The sequence below is a fragment of the Oncorhynchus kisutch genome, linkage group LG5 (genome assembly GCF_002021735.2).
Source record: "Oncorhynchus kisutch isolate 150728-3 linkage group LG5, Okis_V2, whole genome shotgun sequence".
Classification (NCBI taxonomy): Eukaryota; Metazoa; Chordata; class Actinopteri; order Salmoniformes; family Salmonidae; genus Oncorhynchus; species Oncorhynchus kisutch.
The window spans coordinates 5,409,452-5,426,434 of record NC_034178.2 but is presented as its reverse complement, the minus strand read 5'-3'; the positions used below and the strand labels follow the sequence as shown (position 1 = coordinate 5,426,434).

Sequence of the window (16,983 nt, the reverse complement as noted above, 5' to 3'; positions counted from 1 at the left end):
TTTCATGATTCAACACATGATCAACATTGTTGTTACTGATTCATGTTCTTACCATTCTCCTTACATATTTAATTAAAATGATTTACTCTTCTGCTTTTACTCAATGATTGTTGTAAAATGGTTTGCTGTTTGTACCGGACTGCATCTCCACATGTCTCTTATGTTGGATGTCTCTCTCTGTCTTTCTGAAAGTTTGGACAACTGTAGACCAAGTGTGAGTGAGTCAGGCCCTAGATATGCAACAGATATTTATTCCGCATTTAGTTCTTTTATATGAAAATACTGTATTGAACAAAGTACAATGAGCAGTATACAGTTGAATGTCTTATCTGACCAATAGCAGTACAGACTCTACAGAGAAGTGTTGGTAGACAATCTTACAATACGACATACACATATTGTATCTAATTACAATATACAGTACACTAAGTGGACAAAACATTAAGAACACCTCTTTCCATGACAGACTGACCAGGTGAAGCCGGGTGAAAGCCATGATCCCTTATTGATGTCACTTGTTAAATCCACTTCAATCTTTGCCGATGAAGGGGAGGACACAGGTTAAAGATAGATTGTTAAACCTTAAGACATGTATTGTGTATGTGAGCCATTCAGATTGTGAAGGGGCAAGACAAAAGACTGAAGTGCCTTTGAACAGGGTATGGTACTAAGTGGCAGGTACACCGGTTTGTGTCAAGAACTGAAACACTGCTGCGTTTTTCACACTCAGTTTCCCGTGTGTATCAAGAAAAGTCCTCCACGCAAACGACATCAATATTAGCAAGGTGTTCCTAATGTTTGCTATACTCAGTGTAAATCGTAACTGGGAAAAGTCAGAATGGAATCGCCTCAGAGAATTAAGATAAAAATGTTTATAAAGCCATAACTAAAAGTTGCTATTTTAACACATCCAGGATCAGTGTATTCCCCTTAATCCTAAGCGTACCCACTAGAAGGTAAACCCAAAACTGACTTCAGATCAGTATCACACACACACACCTAGTCACTCAGACTGTTCTCCATCCTGATAGATGTCATCAAAGTAGTTGTTAGAGTAGCGAAGCATCTGGACCACGGCAGTGAGCAGGAGGATGTCTGTGTGGACGTCCAGCTCAAACTCACGACTGTAGTTCTTCACTGGCAGGACACAGGACTGGGACACACCCAGACACACACTCACCTCACGGGTCTGAAACAAACACACACACACACACGACTGTAGTTCTTCACTGGCAGGACACAGGACTGGGACACAGGACTGGGACACACCCAGACACACACTCACCTCACGTGTCTGAAACACACACACACACACCTCACGGGTCTGAAACAAACACACACACACACACACACACACCCAGACACACACTCACCCCACGGGTCTGAAACAAACACACACACACACACACCCAGACACATCCAGACACACACTCACCTCGCGGGTCTGAAACACACACACACACACACACACACACACACACACACACACACACACACACACACACACACACACACACACACACACACACCCAGACACACACTCACCTCACGGGTCTGAAACAAACACACACACACACCCAGACACATCCAGACACACACTCACCCCGCGGGTCTGAAACACACACACACACACACACACACACACACACACACACACACACACACACACACACACACACACACACACGGTTGTATTTAAATAAACATGGTGTACTATGTGAGAATAGGGTTCCAGACTCAGCCATGCACTCACCATCCTCTCTATGTAGTGGCTGAGGTAGATGTTGGTCAGGTCTTCTCTCACTAGAGGACAGGCCTCATCCACCTTAGTAAGCAGGACCAGCTGGGCAACACCTAGTGACACAACACCAGGGTTGGGTAGGTTACTTTCTAAATGTAATCCGATAGTTACTTGTCCAAAATTGTAATCAGTAATGTAACTTTTGGATTACTCAAATTACATTGCGTTACTTTTAAATGACTTTTCCCTTAAGAGGCATTAGAAGAAGACAAAAATGTATGTTACCAATTGAACGACAACAATTGCAGGATAAATCAATGTTAAAGTTTGCTGGCCATATATGGATGTTACATTTTACTTTATGGGTTGGTTGTGTAGGCTTCTTCTAACCAATCGCTTTCTACTACATATAATAATATGATTAAATGATATCTTTACATTAATATGTATATAATTTATAAGTCCAAAAATGGATGTAGCAACTACAGATTCCCCCTTTAAGTCTATCAAATACATACGAGTTTGAGCATGTGTTCATTTTTTATCAGCATGAATTAGATTAAGCAATAAAAGCTCCACTTTTATTCCATAGGCTGGGATCCGCACTATGCAGCTGTTGTTCCATAGGCTGGGATCCGCACTATGCAGCTGTTGTTCCATAGGCTGGGATCCGCACTATGCAGCTGTTGTTCCATAGGCTGGGATCCGCACTATGCAGCTGTTGTTCCATAGGCTGGGATCCGCACTATGCAGCTGTTGTTCCATAGGCTGGGATCCGCACTATGCAGCTGTTGTTCCATAGGCTGGGATCCGCACTATGCAGCTGTTGTTCCATAGGCTGGGATCCGCACTATGCAGCTGTTGTTCCATAGGCTGGGATCCGCACTATGCAGCTGTTGTTCCATAGGCTGGGATCCGCACTATGCAGCTGTTGTTCCATAGGCTGGGATCCGCACTATGCAGCTGTTGTTCCATAGGCTGGGATCCGCACTATGCAGCTGTTGTTCCATAGGCTGGGATCCGCACTATGCAGCTGTTGTTCCATAGGCTGGGATCCGCACTATTCAGCTGTTGTTCCATAGGCTGGGATCCGCACTATGCAGCTGTTATTCCATAGGCTGGGATCCGCACTATGCAGCTGTTGTTCCATAGGCTGGGATCCGCACTATGCAGCTGTTGTTCCATAGGCTGGGATCCGCACTATGCAGCTGTTGTTCCATAGGCTGGGATCCGCACTATGCAGCTGTTGTTCCATAGGCTGGGATCCGCACTATGCAGCTGTTGTTCCATAGGCTGGGATCCGCACTATGCAGCTGTTGTTCCATAGGCTGGGATCCGCACTATGCAGCTGTTGTTCCATAGGCTGGGATCCGCACTATGCAGCTGTTGTTCCATAGGCTGGGATCCGCACTATGCAGCTGTTGTTCCATAGGCTGGGATCCGCACTATGCAGCTGTTGTTCCATAGGCTGGGATCCACACTATGCAGCTGTTGTTCCATAGGCTGGGATCCGCACTATGCAGCTGTTATTCCATAGGCTGGGATCCGCACTATGCAGCTGTTGTTCCATAGGCTGGGATCCGCACTATTCAGCTGTTGTTCCATAGGCTGGGATCCGCACTATGCAGCTGTTGTTCCATAGGCTGGGATCCACACTATGCAGCTGTTGTTCCATAGGCTGGGATCCGCACTATGCAGCTGTTGTTCCATAGGCTGGGATCCGCACTATGCAGCTGTTGTTCCATAGGCTGGGATCCGCACTATGCAGCTGTTGTTCCATAGGCTGGGATCCGCACTATGCAGCTGTTGTTCCATAGGCTGGGATCCGCACTATGCAGCTGTTGTTCCATAGGCTGGGATCCGCACTATGCAGCTGTTATTCCATAGGCTGGGATCCGCACTATGCAGCTGTTGTTCCATAGGCTGGGATCCGCACTATGCAGCTGTTATTCCATAGACTGGGATCCGCACTATGCAGCTGTTGTTCCATAGGCTGGAATCCGCACTATGCAGCTGTTGTTCCATAGGCTGGGATCCGCACTATGCAGCTGTTGTTCCATAGGCTGGGATCCGCACTATGCAGCTGTTGTTCCATAGGCTGGGATCCGCACTATGCAGCTGTTGTTCCATAGGCTGGGATCCGCACTATGCAGCTGTTGTTCCATAGGCTGGGATCCGCACTATGCAGCTGTTGCAAGAGCACATTTTTCACTGGCTGTCCACTGGTTTCAAAAACAATGAATGGGTAGGCAGCTTAAACTTCTTGAATTCAACAATTTTTGGGTTCAAAAATACGTTTAGATTTGTGAACAGCCATCCACAACAACCACAACACGTCAGGCGCAAATAGCTAAATGAGAGAGCAGCAGTGTGATTCACACCAATGTGCTATGTAGATATCAATAATAAGTTATATCCGTATGCAGTAGACTACACCACTGCTGTCGTCCTGACCTCCAAGTGTTTATTCAAGTTGGATAATCTTTGGATGCCGACAGCAGCCTCACCATTGGAAGACACAGCTTGGACTGTAGCCTAGAAAAGCCAATTCTTGCTCTTATCCCGTGATCCATCAAACCCATTTGGTGTGTCATCATAGTGGTCTCTGATTTATGGTCAGACTTGCTCAGGTGGAACAGACTTAAACTTGCGCCTTTTTTCAATGCTGATTTGAATGTCATTGAGAAAACAGAGAGGAGTATAATATATTTTTTTCGCAAACATCCTTTCTGAATGTAAAAGTAATCATTGAAGTAATCATCTAGTTTTCAAAAGTATCTGTAATCTGATTACAATATTTTTGCTGGTAATGTAACAGATTACAGTTAGCTGTTTTTGTAATCCCTTACATGTAACGGAATACATGTAATCTGTTACTCCCCAACCTTGCACAACACACACATGTTAACACACACACACAGACACGCACAGACACGTAAACACACACGCACACTCATTTCCTTCCTTACCCAGCTTGTTGATCCCCTTGCGGATGGCGGCGAGCTTGTCCACCATTTTAGCAGAGAGCAGAGTGACCTTGCAGGCATCCAGTACGTAGACCACACAGTGGATCGTGTCCTTCAGGCTGGGCGACTTACAGAACCCAACACCATCCGTCTGGACAGACATGGACGGGTTGAACTGGGGAGAGAAACAGGACATCAGGCCCCAAGATATATATACTACTGCTTCTGCTACTGTACTATCAAGCACATGCTTTCCCTACCGTGAGGCTGGTGCTACTTTAAGTCAGAGGACAGGCTCATTGTAATGACTGGAATGATTGGTATCAAACACATGAAATCCTCTTGGTGATAGAATGAATAGAAATGTATCTTCCCCCACTGCTATCATTTGCCAGTTTTACTCACCTGGTACCGGTCCTGTACGTGACCCTTCAGGATACTGTTGATGTCGTCTATATCCAGCCCTGCGCTGGGTCCTTCCTCCAGACCCATGGTGTCACACAGGACCAGAGGGAGAGCCTTCCCACCCTGCTCTGCCTTGATGCTGTAGGTACGGAACTACAGAGAGAGAGATAGAGTTAGAATGTCAAGTCCTGTACAATAGTGAGCTCCAGAGGTTTTGTCTAATTTCAGCCAGTAGTTTTGAAAGTGGTGCTCACGAGCCAAAACGGGTCCCCGAACATTAGGTGCAATTGTGTACTACATCATCCATTTCGTAAGATATGTTATGGATTCCATTTCGTAGGATATGTTATGGATTCCATTTCGTAGGATATGTTATGGATTCCATTTCGTAGGATATGTTATGGATTCCATTTCGTATGATATGTTATGGATTCCATTTCGTAGGATATGTTATGGATTCCATTTCGTAGGATATGTTATGGATTCCATTTCGTAGGATATGTTATGGATTCCATTTCGTATGATATGTTATGGATTCCATTTCGTATGATATGTTATGGATTCCATTTCGTAGGATATGTTATGGATTCCATTTCGTATGATATGTTATGGATTCCATTTCGTAGGATATGTTATGGATTCCATTTCGTATGATATGTTATGGATTCCATTTTGTACAATATGTTTTGTAAGTGCTTAAAGGGCAATTCCATGACTTTTCAACCTCATGTTCATTATCTCCAGCGCAATGTGAAAACAACACATTTCTTTGTTTTGTAGAAAAAAATATAAAGTTAAAAATGTATACTCGTTCTATATAATTGTTGTCTGTTTTAATAGTTTTTTCTCTTTTGTTGGTTGGGTGGTGGTTTTCGGTTGGAGGGGGACGTTGGTCGGGGTGGGTTTCGGGAGGGGACAGTGTAGGGGTGGGGGGGGGGGTCTTGGATGTTTGAGGGGTAGCTCTCGGGAGAACTATGGGGGGGATCTTGGATGGTTTGTGGCCTGGGAGTTGGGATCTTGGGCCGATGACCTAGAGGTCATTGGTTCGGGTCTCTGATTCGACTTGGTGGGAGATCTGTCGATGTGCCCTTGGACGGGGTCCTTGACCCTGGTTGCTCCATTTACGTAATGTAAATGTCGAGCAGCTTCACTGCAGATAGAGTGTATGTTTTAAAATTCTATAAAAAAAAACAAAAAAATTATAAATTAAAGTTCTACCCAATGACATCATCAAAAGTAAAAAATATAAAAAATAAACAGTGATTTTCATACACAAAACTCAAACACAAAACTCATACACAAAACTCATACACAAAACTCATACACAAAACTCATACACAAAACTCAAACACAAAACTCATACACAAAACTCATACACAAAACTCAAACACAAAACTCATACACAAAACTCATACACAAAACTCAAACACAAAACTCATACACAAAACTCATACACAAAACTCAAACACAAAACTCATACACAAAACTCATACACAAAACTCATACACAAAACTCATACACGAAACTCAAACACAAAACTCATCACAGAGAAGTATTTTTTTTAGAACATTTCTTTTATCTTTTTAACCATAGATTATAGAAACACGCCGTTTTCCCATAAGTAGACACTGATATGGTGCTGGAGATAATGAATATGGTGTGAAAAGTGGCGGCATTGCCCTTTAAGATCCCGGCCTGTATCTTTAAGCCACACACAATCATGCGTGCACAAACACAGTACTGTACCTGTGTGGTGAGGCTGGTGCCAGCGCTGCCGGTGTTAGCCTGCCCGGTAACATGTCCTTTGAAGACAGAGTTGATGGAGTTGAAGAAGCTGGACTTGCCGGCCCCGACCGGACCCACCAGCAGAACTCTGACCTGGACCACAGACTTTACCTCAGGCTTATAGTTCTTGATATAGTCCATCAGGCGTTCCTTGGTGCTGTTAATGATAGAGATGGATGGAGAAAGGAAGAGAGAGATGGGTGACAGACTTAATTAATTTAATTTAAGTCTGTTCACTGGAACAGCAGAAGTGGTACTAGATGCATCACTAGTTGCATAGTATTATGATTTTTGTACCGCTTTTGAGATTTAACATACCCATATCCTTCCAAGTCAATTTTCCTCCAAGGAGTCTCCAGAAGGCCTACACACTCTGCCAGAAATTGAGACAAACAACAAAACAATCGGATTTAATCAATACACTAATTGCTTAACCTGGCCTTCTGACTGGTCAGAATATTTTGCCATATTGGTAACATGTATCCAATCGTTTCAGTAATGCCTAGGGAGTAGGGGCTATAAAGGACCACTCACCTTCCACTCTGTACACCTCACACTCTGTCAGCTGCAGGTCATTGCCATGCATCTCTTCTGCTTCAAAGGTGTAGCAGTTCCCTGCAACAATTTGAACTGTAGCGGTGCTATTATTAAGAAACCACATGGCACCAACATTAAGACCATAGACTCCATCTGTGAAACCATACTGGCCATTGGTACTGGACACACGCAGTGGCTTTTCTCTCTGGTCAGTGATGCTGTAGAGAAAGGCCTTATCATCGTTGATCACCTGTCCAGTCTGGGCGTAGTCCTTACTGATGTAACCTCCGAAAACAAACCCAGCCTTGTTGTAGGCCACAAGTACGGTGGGTCCCTGGCCATCACAGCGGCTGTGGAAGGCTATATTCATGTAGCCATGGACACTGGCTTTGAGCAGAACAAAATATAACAGAAAAGTACTTTATTACCTTTTACTGAACCAATCGCTTTGTTCTGCCTGCATTGCAGGTATCTGGCCCGAGAATAAAATTCATCCCATAAAATATCATAAAAATAAAGATTCCATTAAAATGAAGTCCATTGTTCCGACAAACCTTTGTAGAGCAGGTGGAGTCTGACATGACCGAACAGAGACAGCAGCTTCTTCTCCTGTCCAACTGACAGACTGGACTTCACAACACTCATGACATCACCAAGGAACTGAGGTAGAAAGACCAGCAATAAATAGTAACAGAAACACATCATACTGATGAACCTCACCTCGCTGTATAGACACGCACCGAGGAAAGAGCGAAAGGCATATAAAGAGAAGACAACAACCTGTCATACTTCCACAGACGCTGCCCCACAGATATGTTAGAATTGCTTATTTGATGCGCTTTCTTTAGACTTGTCATGATGGTGATGAAGTTCTTACCGTTTGTAACTGATGATCGTGGAAATATAACTCCTTATAATGCAAATCACAACATACTCGACCACAAAATCCAGGTCGTTGCTGCGCCACCATAAAACAGGCGTACAGTAGGTGTGGCTTATCTTTTCTTAAAATAGACATGTACTTTGACTCGCTCAACCTGCTTTTACTCAAATACGGGAAAGGACGGGTAGTGTGAGATTAATAGAGCTCTGCTGGCACGCCAGGTGGGTGCGGTTATTTTAGCAGCATACTACAACGTACAGCCCCGGGGGAGGGACTGCACCTTACACGGCCTGTAGTCTTCCCTCCACAAGTCATGTCAGGAAATCGGGGGCTTCTACAGTAGGGTATAAGATGGCTTAGAAACAAAACATAATGCTATTTCATTGACAATGAGTTGAAATTCTATCTGAGGCTAGAGAAGCTTCTATGGTCACTTTCAAATTACCTGGTTTATTTTGTGTGTGTGTGTGTGTGTGTGTGTGTGTGTGTGTGTGTGTGTGTGTGTGTGTGTGTGTGTGTGTGTGTGTGTGTGTGTGTGTGTGTGTGTGTGTGTGTGTGTGTGTGTGTGTGTGTGTAAGAAGATAAGGAGCAGGTCAGAACAACACAGGCGTTATTATCATATTTTTTATTACTGTTGTCTACTTTTCAATATCATCTTTTTTTAACAGCAATATCCACAAAAATATGAACAGTAAATTCTTAACAGGAAAGTATTTAACTGTAAAATATGAACAGTAAAGTATTTAACTGTAAAATATTAACAGTAAAGTATTTAACTGTAAAATATGAACAGTAAAGTCTTAACAGTAAAATATTTAACTGTAAAATATGAACAGTAAAGTATTTAAGTGTAAAATATGAACAGTAAAGTCTTAACAGTAAAGTATTTAACTGTAAAATATGAACAGTAAAGTATTTAACTGTAAAATATGAACAGTAAAGTCTTAACAGTAAAGTATTTAACTGTAAAATATGAACAGTAAAGTCTTAACAGTAAAGTATTTAACTGTAAAATATGAACAGTAAAGTCTTAACAGTAAAGTATTTAACTGTAAAATATGAACAGTAAAGTCTTAACAGTAAAGTATTTAACTGTAAAATATGAACAGTGTGCAAGAAAACATGAGTTATGGCACATCAGAGCGACCAGATACAAAAAAATAGATATTACATTTCCTTCATAATCTATAACTGATCATTCACAATTAATCAAGGCAAAAAGATACGGTAACGCTTGACTTTACAGTCCTGTCCCAGCCGGAAGGAACACATTGTGGTAACAATGGGGACTTTCAACCTGGGACCAAATAGTCTTCGCTTGCAACGAAACACATGTTTTTACCATGTTATTTATAAGCAAATACCAAGTTAAAGGAGACTGTAAAACAAAGTGTTACCAGAGATACATACTGTATATGCATACACAGGAGAGAAAAACACATTGATGAGTCCAGGTAAAACTGACCCGAGACCAGTGTCTAGGGACAGAAATTAGTTTTAGGGTTCTAGCGTTCTTCTGGGTAAGATCTAGGATCAGATTCCATTCCCCAAATCCTGACAATCTTTAGGGGGAGAAAACTTGAAACTGACCTAGATCAGCTATAGTGAATGATGTGGGAATGGGAGCACCACAAGACTTCCATTCTAGAGCTTTGTGTCCTCTTTTAAGACTGTTCACTCAAATACTCTCAACTATTCTCAAGTCTAGGGCTAGAATGTTGTTCCTGACCATGTGACTTGACCAGGTAAAACTCCTGGTCCTAACCAGCATACAACACAATACACCACAACAAGGCAAACCATCAATCAAACAATCAATCAATCAAAAATAACTGTCCATGGAATGAATGAATTAAGAAATAGTAAGATTGTCCCTCAGATAATCAATTGTAAAAGACATTAGGAAACTGTGTGTGTGTGTGTGTGTGTGTGTGTGTGAGAGAGAGAGAGAGAGAGAGAGAGAGAGAGAGAGAGAGAGAGAGAGAGAGAGAGAGAGAGAGAGAGAGAGAGAGAGAGAGAGAGAGAGAGACAGTGTTTTAATGGTTCAGGTTTGTTTGTCACAGTGCTGTGCCTGTGTATAAGACGCTATGCTACGAATACGGCCATGCTTTGTAGATGTGGTTGGCTCCCCATTTAGTCACTAGGGGATTGTGTGTGTGTGTGTGTGTGTGTGTGTGTGTGTGTGTGTGTGTGTGTGTGTGTGTGTGTGTGTGTGTGTGTGTGTGTGTGTGTGTGTGTGTGTGTGTGTGTGTGAGCGTGAGCGTGTGAGTGGGCGTGTGTGTGTGAGCGTGTGCGTGTGTGAGTGTGCGTGTGTGTGTGTGTGAGCGTGTGAGTGTGTGTGTATGTGTGTGTGAACCTGTCTCAAGCTGAATGAGTAAACAAACAGACTAAATTCTGACAGAAGGGAAACATTTACGCAAAAATGGAACGTCCACAGAAAGGATTCTGCAACAGGCTGACATTCAATTAAAGCGCCTTTTATTTTTTGTGGAAAAAGTTTGATGCACTTTGATTGAATTCTGGCCTAAGTTTTATCTTACAAACACTGTACAGTTCGATAATAATACTCGACTGACCTGCTTCCATTTAGAAAGAAACTCAAACCAAACCCCAAACAGCTACTCTCAAAACCTATCACTTTTCACTTAAAGAAAGTTTATACACTTTTATTTTTATTTTCTCTAGTGTCTTTTACATTTTTTACAATCAAGTTTGGTTTGGGAGTAGAGGAATGGGTCTGTGGAGGTGGGGAGATGGGACAACACTTTGTAATTGGCTCTTGTTCCTCAATAAAACACATGATGAGCCAATAGGCAAAGCCCATAATGTGATGCTTGCTCTCATTGGCAGAACTAGTGAATTCTATAACCACTGATATAGGATAAGATATTTGTACACCCCCTTATGGTTCAAGTTAAGATTGGGGATGATAATCTGATCCTAGATCTGTGGTTAAGGTAAACTTTTGCCTCAAGTGTAAAGTTAAGCAGTGAATGGAAACCTACAGTATCTGCTAAGTGTATGGCAATAAATGGACAAAATATCGAAACAATAATTAATAAAAAAACACATATATATACTTCTGGTGTTAAAACCTTGAACACAGTTAACCTCTCAGTACTCGTCAGTACTCAAGATAAAGGTTTCATTAGGCTGCGTTTACACAGGCAGCACAAATCGGATCTTTTGCCCAATTATTGCAAAAAGAGCTGATCTGATTGGTCAAAAGACCAATTAGTGGACAAAGATCTGCCTGTGGCAGCCTTTTAGACACAGATCTAGTATCAGATGACCCTCCCTAAATCCTAACCTTTACCATTAGAGGGAAAACACAAGAGTGATCTTAGATCAGTGTCTATGAGCAACTTACTCCACAAGTCGACACAGCTGGAGTTTTGGCCTATAGAAAACCCACTGACCAAGAATTCAAAACCAAAGCAGAAACACTTTTGATCGATAACTGTCTCTAGAGTGGGGGAGTATGTAGCCTATACTATGTAGCCTATCTTGTGGCATTGCAGATGATCCGGGTTTAAACCCAGTGGGTACATATGCAGCATGTACCAACCTGCTCAGTGTTTCAATGCTATGTTCACAAAAACACAATGTCTTGTGGAAACACTGACATTACCGTTGACCCAAGGTTTCAGGAAGGGGCCATCCCCATTGTGATACTTAGCAAGTGAGTGGCAAGTCAGCCACTATATGGCTAACAAACACACCGCGTATAGCCACGGTGCTTTAGTGATGGGTAACCATGCCTGGGACCTGAAGACTTGTATTAGCTTCCACGGCTAATGGCTAGGCTTTAGCTGACAGGGCTAACACATCTTGCATCACATGGACGACCCAGGTTTTACACCAGATTGGTCACACATACACCCTCTACCTCACTCCTTACCCTCATGTACCTTACACCCATCATTCCACAGCACCCAGAGATACATGCTATCAGTCAATCGATTAATCAATGAATCAATAAATCATTGATTCACTAAAATACATGCTATACATCAGCCTATAACTTCATGTAGGCGACTGTGGATTCCTATTAAGATAATTGTCCTAATCCCTTTTTGAAGTAAATCTGCCATCTCCACTTGAGTGTCACTATCTCTGTGGGTGAGTCAGTAACCAGTATCAGGTAGGGCTGCATGTTAGTGCAGGCTTACCCTCAGCACCACAGAGACACAACTCAGGGCTAATATCACTAATGTGGCAATGTGGTCTGTAAACACAGACACCGCCCCCTAGCTGTGGCTATTGAGTATGGCGCTTCACGCTTCTCCAGAGTGGCTATTTCATTTCTGTGTTTAGGTTTATATATATATGTGTGTGTGTGTGTGTGTGTGTATGTGTGTGTGTGTGTGTGTGTGTGTGTGTGTGTGTGTGTGTGTGTGTGTGTGTGTGTGTGTGTGTGTGTGTGTGTGTGTGTGTGTGTGTGTGTGTGTGTGTGTGTGTGTGTGTTGTATAGCCTGACAGAGCTGGGCCTTGTTGGCTGCTGCAGAGTCAGTCGGTGGGAGTGTGTGTACAGGCAGGTGTGTGTGTGTGTGTGTCTGATGGGCAGAGACGAGTGTGCAGCTATAGGATGATGCAGGGTTTCTTGTCTTTGAAAGGGTTTTCTGACGTTGGGACGCCAACGAGGAGCGGGTCGTTACGGGCGTGCTGCTCACAGTAACTCATCAGGTCTGCTGCTGCCTTAGAAACCTGGAGAGAGAGAGAGCGGCAGGATGAGAGAGAGAAGGGGAGGGGACAGAGGAGGGGGGAGAGGGAGAGAGGACGGATAGGATAGAGAGAGAAAGATTTGAGGGGTAGAGAGAGAGAGAGGAGGCAGGTAGAGGGATAATGTGATGCTTTGGCAACAGTGGATTGCTCCTTACAGTGGATTGCTCCTTACAGTGGATTTATCCTTATAGTGGACTGATCCTTACAGTGGACTGATCCTTACAGTGGATTGCTCGTTACAGTGGATTTATCCTTATAGTGGACTGATCCTTACAGTGGACTGATCCTTACAGTGGATTGCTCGTTACAGTGGATTTTTATAGTGGACTGATCCTTACAATGGACTGATCCTTACAGTGGACTGATCCTTACAGTGGATTCCTCATTACAGTGGATTTATCCTTATAGTGGACTGATCCTTACAGTGGACTGATCCTTACAGTGGATTGCTTCTTACAGTGGACTGATCCTTACAGTGTGTTGCTCGTTACAGTGGACTGATCCTTACAGTGGACTGATCCTTACAGTGGACTGATCCTTACAGTGGATTGCTCGTTACAGTGGATTTATCCTTATAGTGGACTGATCCTTACAGTGGACTGATCCTTACAGTGGATTGCTCGTTACAGTGGATTTTTATAGTGGACTGATCCTTACAATGGACTGATCCTTACAGTGGACTGATCCTTACAGTGGATTCCTCATTACAGTGGATTTATCCTTATAGTGGACTGATCCTTACAGTGGACTGATCCTTACAGTGGACTGATCCTTACAGTGGATTGCTTCTTACAGTGGACTGATCCTTACAGTGTGTTGCTCGTTACAGTGGACTGATCCTTACAGTGGACTGATCCTTACAGTGGACTGATCCTTACAGTGGACTGATCCGTACAGTGGATTGCTCGTTACAGTGGATTGCTCCTTACATGCTAATAAAAACCTTAGCGTTGACACACACCTTAATACGTTCGATCCCTGCCTCGATCCTCAGTTGTTCCACCAGTTTCCTGGCCTGGGCGATGTTGTTATTGGTTGACATCCTGATCCATCAATACACACACCCCCACTATGGGGAGGGGAGGAGGGAAGAGAAAGAAATAATTTAAAAGCAGCTTTATACTGCCCCCGTGTGGTTTTCTGCTACAGTCATCATGTTTGTTTCTCAGGCTTGATTGTACATTTATTGTCCTTAACCACACACACACACACACACACACACACACACACACACACACACACACACACACACACACACACACACACACACACACACACACACACACACACACACACACACACACACACACACCTACCTACCTACCTAGTGGATGGTGTGCAGATTGGAGTCTGCTCCAGTGGCCAGACAGGTGTGTGTTGGGTTGATAGGCAGGTGTACCAGGCAGGGCAGGTGTGTTGGGTTGGTAGACAGGTTTACCAGACAGGGCAGGTGTGTGTTGGGTTGGTAGACAGGTGTACCAGGTAGAACAGGTGTGTGTTGGGTTGGTAGACAGGTGTACCAGGCAGGGCAGGTGTGTGTTGGGTTGGTAGACAGGTGTACCAGGTAGGGCAGGTGTGTGTGTGCAGGGGAAGGGCTGACCAGGTGAGTTGGGTCACTCAGATGGACAGGAGTGGTTGTGACCACAGGTCAGATGGTCAGCTGTAAACCTTCACCTCCTGCAGAATAGAAGTTTCAAGTTTTTAATATCACATGCGCAAGTACAGTGAAATACCTTTCTTTCCAACTCAAAACCCAACAATGCAATAATCAATAACAATGTAATACCAGAAAAAAACATACAAGAAATAAGAAGAAATATGAAGAACACAATGATTAAGTAAACATACTATATACAGGGTCAGTTCCAATACCATATTTACAATGAGCAGGGATACTGGAGTGATGATGGAGGTACTGTATATTTAACATTTGGTGACTATTATTTTACAGTCATATACACGTTTCAACTACATAGTAACGAATAACGGTCTTTCATTTATTTTGGATTCACAGAAACAAGTTCATTGTGTCACGTGCTAGAAAGTTCCCATAGTTTCAATACATTCATGTTGTCACAGAGCTGTAGAATAAAGTACTGTACCAAACTATTCACCAGAAAAGATGAGCCTCTCTCTCTCCCTCTCTCTCTCTCCCTCTCTCCCTCTCTCTCTCAGGAGTCCTACTGTAATTACTCTACTGTGCAGGACCTTGAGATTAATGGCTCTAATTAGGGCTGTGTGTGTGTGTGTGTGTGTGTGTGTGTGTGTGTGTGTGTGTGTGTGTGTGTGTGTGTGTGTGTGTGTGTGTGTGTGTGTGTGTGTGTGTGTGTGTGTGTGTGTGTGTGTGTGCGTGCGTGCGTGAGTACATTATGTATGAGCTACTAACTATGCAAAGAAAACGGTCGTACATGCTGCCATATCCGTTAAAACTTCAGAAGCTGTAGGCCTATCCACTGAGCCCACCTGTTACCACAGAGCTAATTTCATACGCCTGTTGATGTTCCAACTAGTTTCAAACTTTCCCGACGAGGGTATATTCTCTCATTCCCAGACAAAGGGTAAGTGACCTGAAGCATTGTCTGACAGTCTAGATCATTATTTTGACCCTCAGAATTATATCCAGGCCTATAGGCCAACGAATAGCCAGTTTGAAACAGTATCCTCGTGTCTTGTGCAGTGTTCTAGTATAGACCATCACATTAGCAGGCTAACATGATTAGACAATACACTGTATTCATTTGACGGAATTTATCAGTTCATGGCGATTCCACTGGTCGGCTTATGAAATGGCTGAGCATCCAATATGGACCCTATAGCTGACGCGACACGCGTAAATTCCCAACAATGAACTACATGGGTCTATACGTGTGTGTTGCCCCTGCATGCCACAGTAAGCCTGTTCTGCCGATTGAAAACACAATGCGGTCATTTTGACGGATGGAACAGTGTGTCCTCGGCCACCCCCCCACCCACCCACACCCACACCCACACCCACACACACACACACACACACACACACACACACACACACTTATAGGCCTACTAACTACGGTAATAGGCCTACTGCATAGTCGAATCTCAGCCGGAGAATAGGCTGTTGACATGTCGTTAGAATGCGTATGGAAGCTATTCGCCTGTTGCAAATAATGCATGTCTTGCAAAGAGCCTAGTAAACTAATTTGACACTTCCCTCAAACCATCCAGCTGTTTTAGACATCGCTGCTTCCCTCTGATCTATCAGCTACAGTGTGCGCTACCGACGTTTTGATAACGTTTCTCGCACAGACCCTGTCCCCCAGTTCCTCTCCTCCCCACCCTCTCTCTCTCCGCCCTGGCTTGGGAAACCCGAATTCGTGACCGATGACTCTCTCTTTCCCTTAAGCGCTGCTTTTCCATGACCAAAATCGGGAAGACAAGCGCACATAAACCGCAAATAAGTACATGGTTCTGTAAAGAGGTGATATAAACAGATACAATTGAGTGATATTTCCAAACTCACCTCCGAATGCGCTGTATTCCTGATTTAAAGGGGCAGCTTCGTCGGTTCCACAGTCCGTTCGTTCAATCTCGGTTTTTACCGAATCAAACGCCACCCCCTCTGTTGGCTAGCGGTGTCTGTCCACCCTATTCCCCCCCCCCCCCCGTTACTCCGTCACTTCTGACAGCCAGCTAGCGCTCTCACACACAAACTTGATATCCCCCCTTGAGAAAAACGAAAGGGTTGGTTCAGACCATAAAAAAGCATGAAGTTGCCCTTAGACGTCGATCTAATTTCAGTTTTGCGTTTTTCCCGCCAATGGTTAAGGTTAGAATTGGGGAGGATGAGCAGATCCTAGATCAGTGGCTACGGGAGTTCAATAAGATGGCCCTTGTTCCAAATCGAAAACCAATCGGCATTGTACAATTGCACAAACATTTAGGTTGTGGCGCTTTATGTAGGT

The 16,983-nt window shown here is 43.6% G+C and overlaps 2 protein-coding genes across 2 annotated transcripts; both read right to left on the bottom strand.

The window, feature by feature from the left end:
• Positions 1-230: 230 nt before the first annotated feature.
• LOC109890376 (interferon-induced protein 44-like) lies at positions 231-8,571 on the bottom strand. Its single transcript, XM_031824238.1, has 9 exons — positions 8,312-8,571; positions 7,989-8,094; positions 7,432-7,821; positions 7,216-7,270; positions 6,859-7,054; positions 5,113-5,265; positions 4,711-4,882; positions 1,754-1,854; positions 231-1,189 (listed from the first exon to the last, which is right to left on the bottom strand). The coding sequence occupies exons 1-9, from the start codon at positions 8,450-8,452 to the stop codon at positions 1,004-1,006; spliced, it is 1,500 nt and encodes a 499-aa protein (XP_031680098.1). The 5' UTR covers positions 8,453-8,571; the 3' UTR covers positions 231-1,003.
• Positions 8,572-8,924: 353 nt separating this feature from the next.
• Positions 8,925-16,664, bottom strand: LOC109890084 (guanine nucleotide-binding protein G(I)/G(S)/G(O) subunit gamma-7). The gene is made up of 4 exons (XM_020482035.2): positions 16,542-16,664; positions 14,367-14,719; positions 14,004-14,111; positions 8,925-13,024 (listed from the first exon to the last, which is right to left on the bottom strand). The coding sequence occupies exons 3-4, from the start codon at positions 14,082-14,084 to the stop codon at positions 12,899-12,901; spliced, it is 207 nt and encodes a 68-aa protein (XP_020337624.2). The 5' UTR covers positions 14,085-14,111; positions 14,367-14,719; positions 16,542-16,664; the 3' UTR covers positions 8,925-12,898.
• Between the last annotated feature and the right edge of the window lie 319 nt (positions 16,665-16,983).

Coding starts and splice junctions, on each gene's coding strand:
- LOC109890376 (XM_031824238.1), bottom strand. CDS start 8,452: ATGTCTATTTTAAGAAAAGATAAGCCACACCTACTGTACGCCTGTTTT. Junction 8,095..8,311: donor ACGATCATCAGTTACAAACG/GTAAGAACTTCA, acceptor TTTCTACCTCAG/TTCCTTGGTGATGTCATGAG. Junction 7,055..7,215: donor ATTGACTTGGAAGGATATGG/GTATGTTAAATC, acceptor TATCATTAACAG/CACCAAGGAACGCCTGATGG.
- LOC109890084 (XM_020482035.2), bottom strand. CDS start 14,084: ATGTCAACCAATAACAACATCGCCCAGGCCAGGAAACTGGTGGAACAA. Junction 13,025..14,003: donor CAGGGATCGAACGTATTAAG/GTGTGTGTCAAC, acceptor CTCTCTCTCCAG/GTTTCTAAGGCAGCAGCAGA.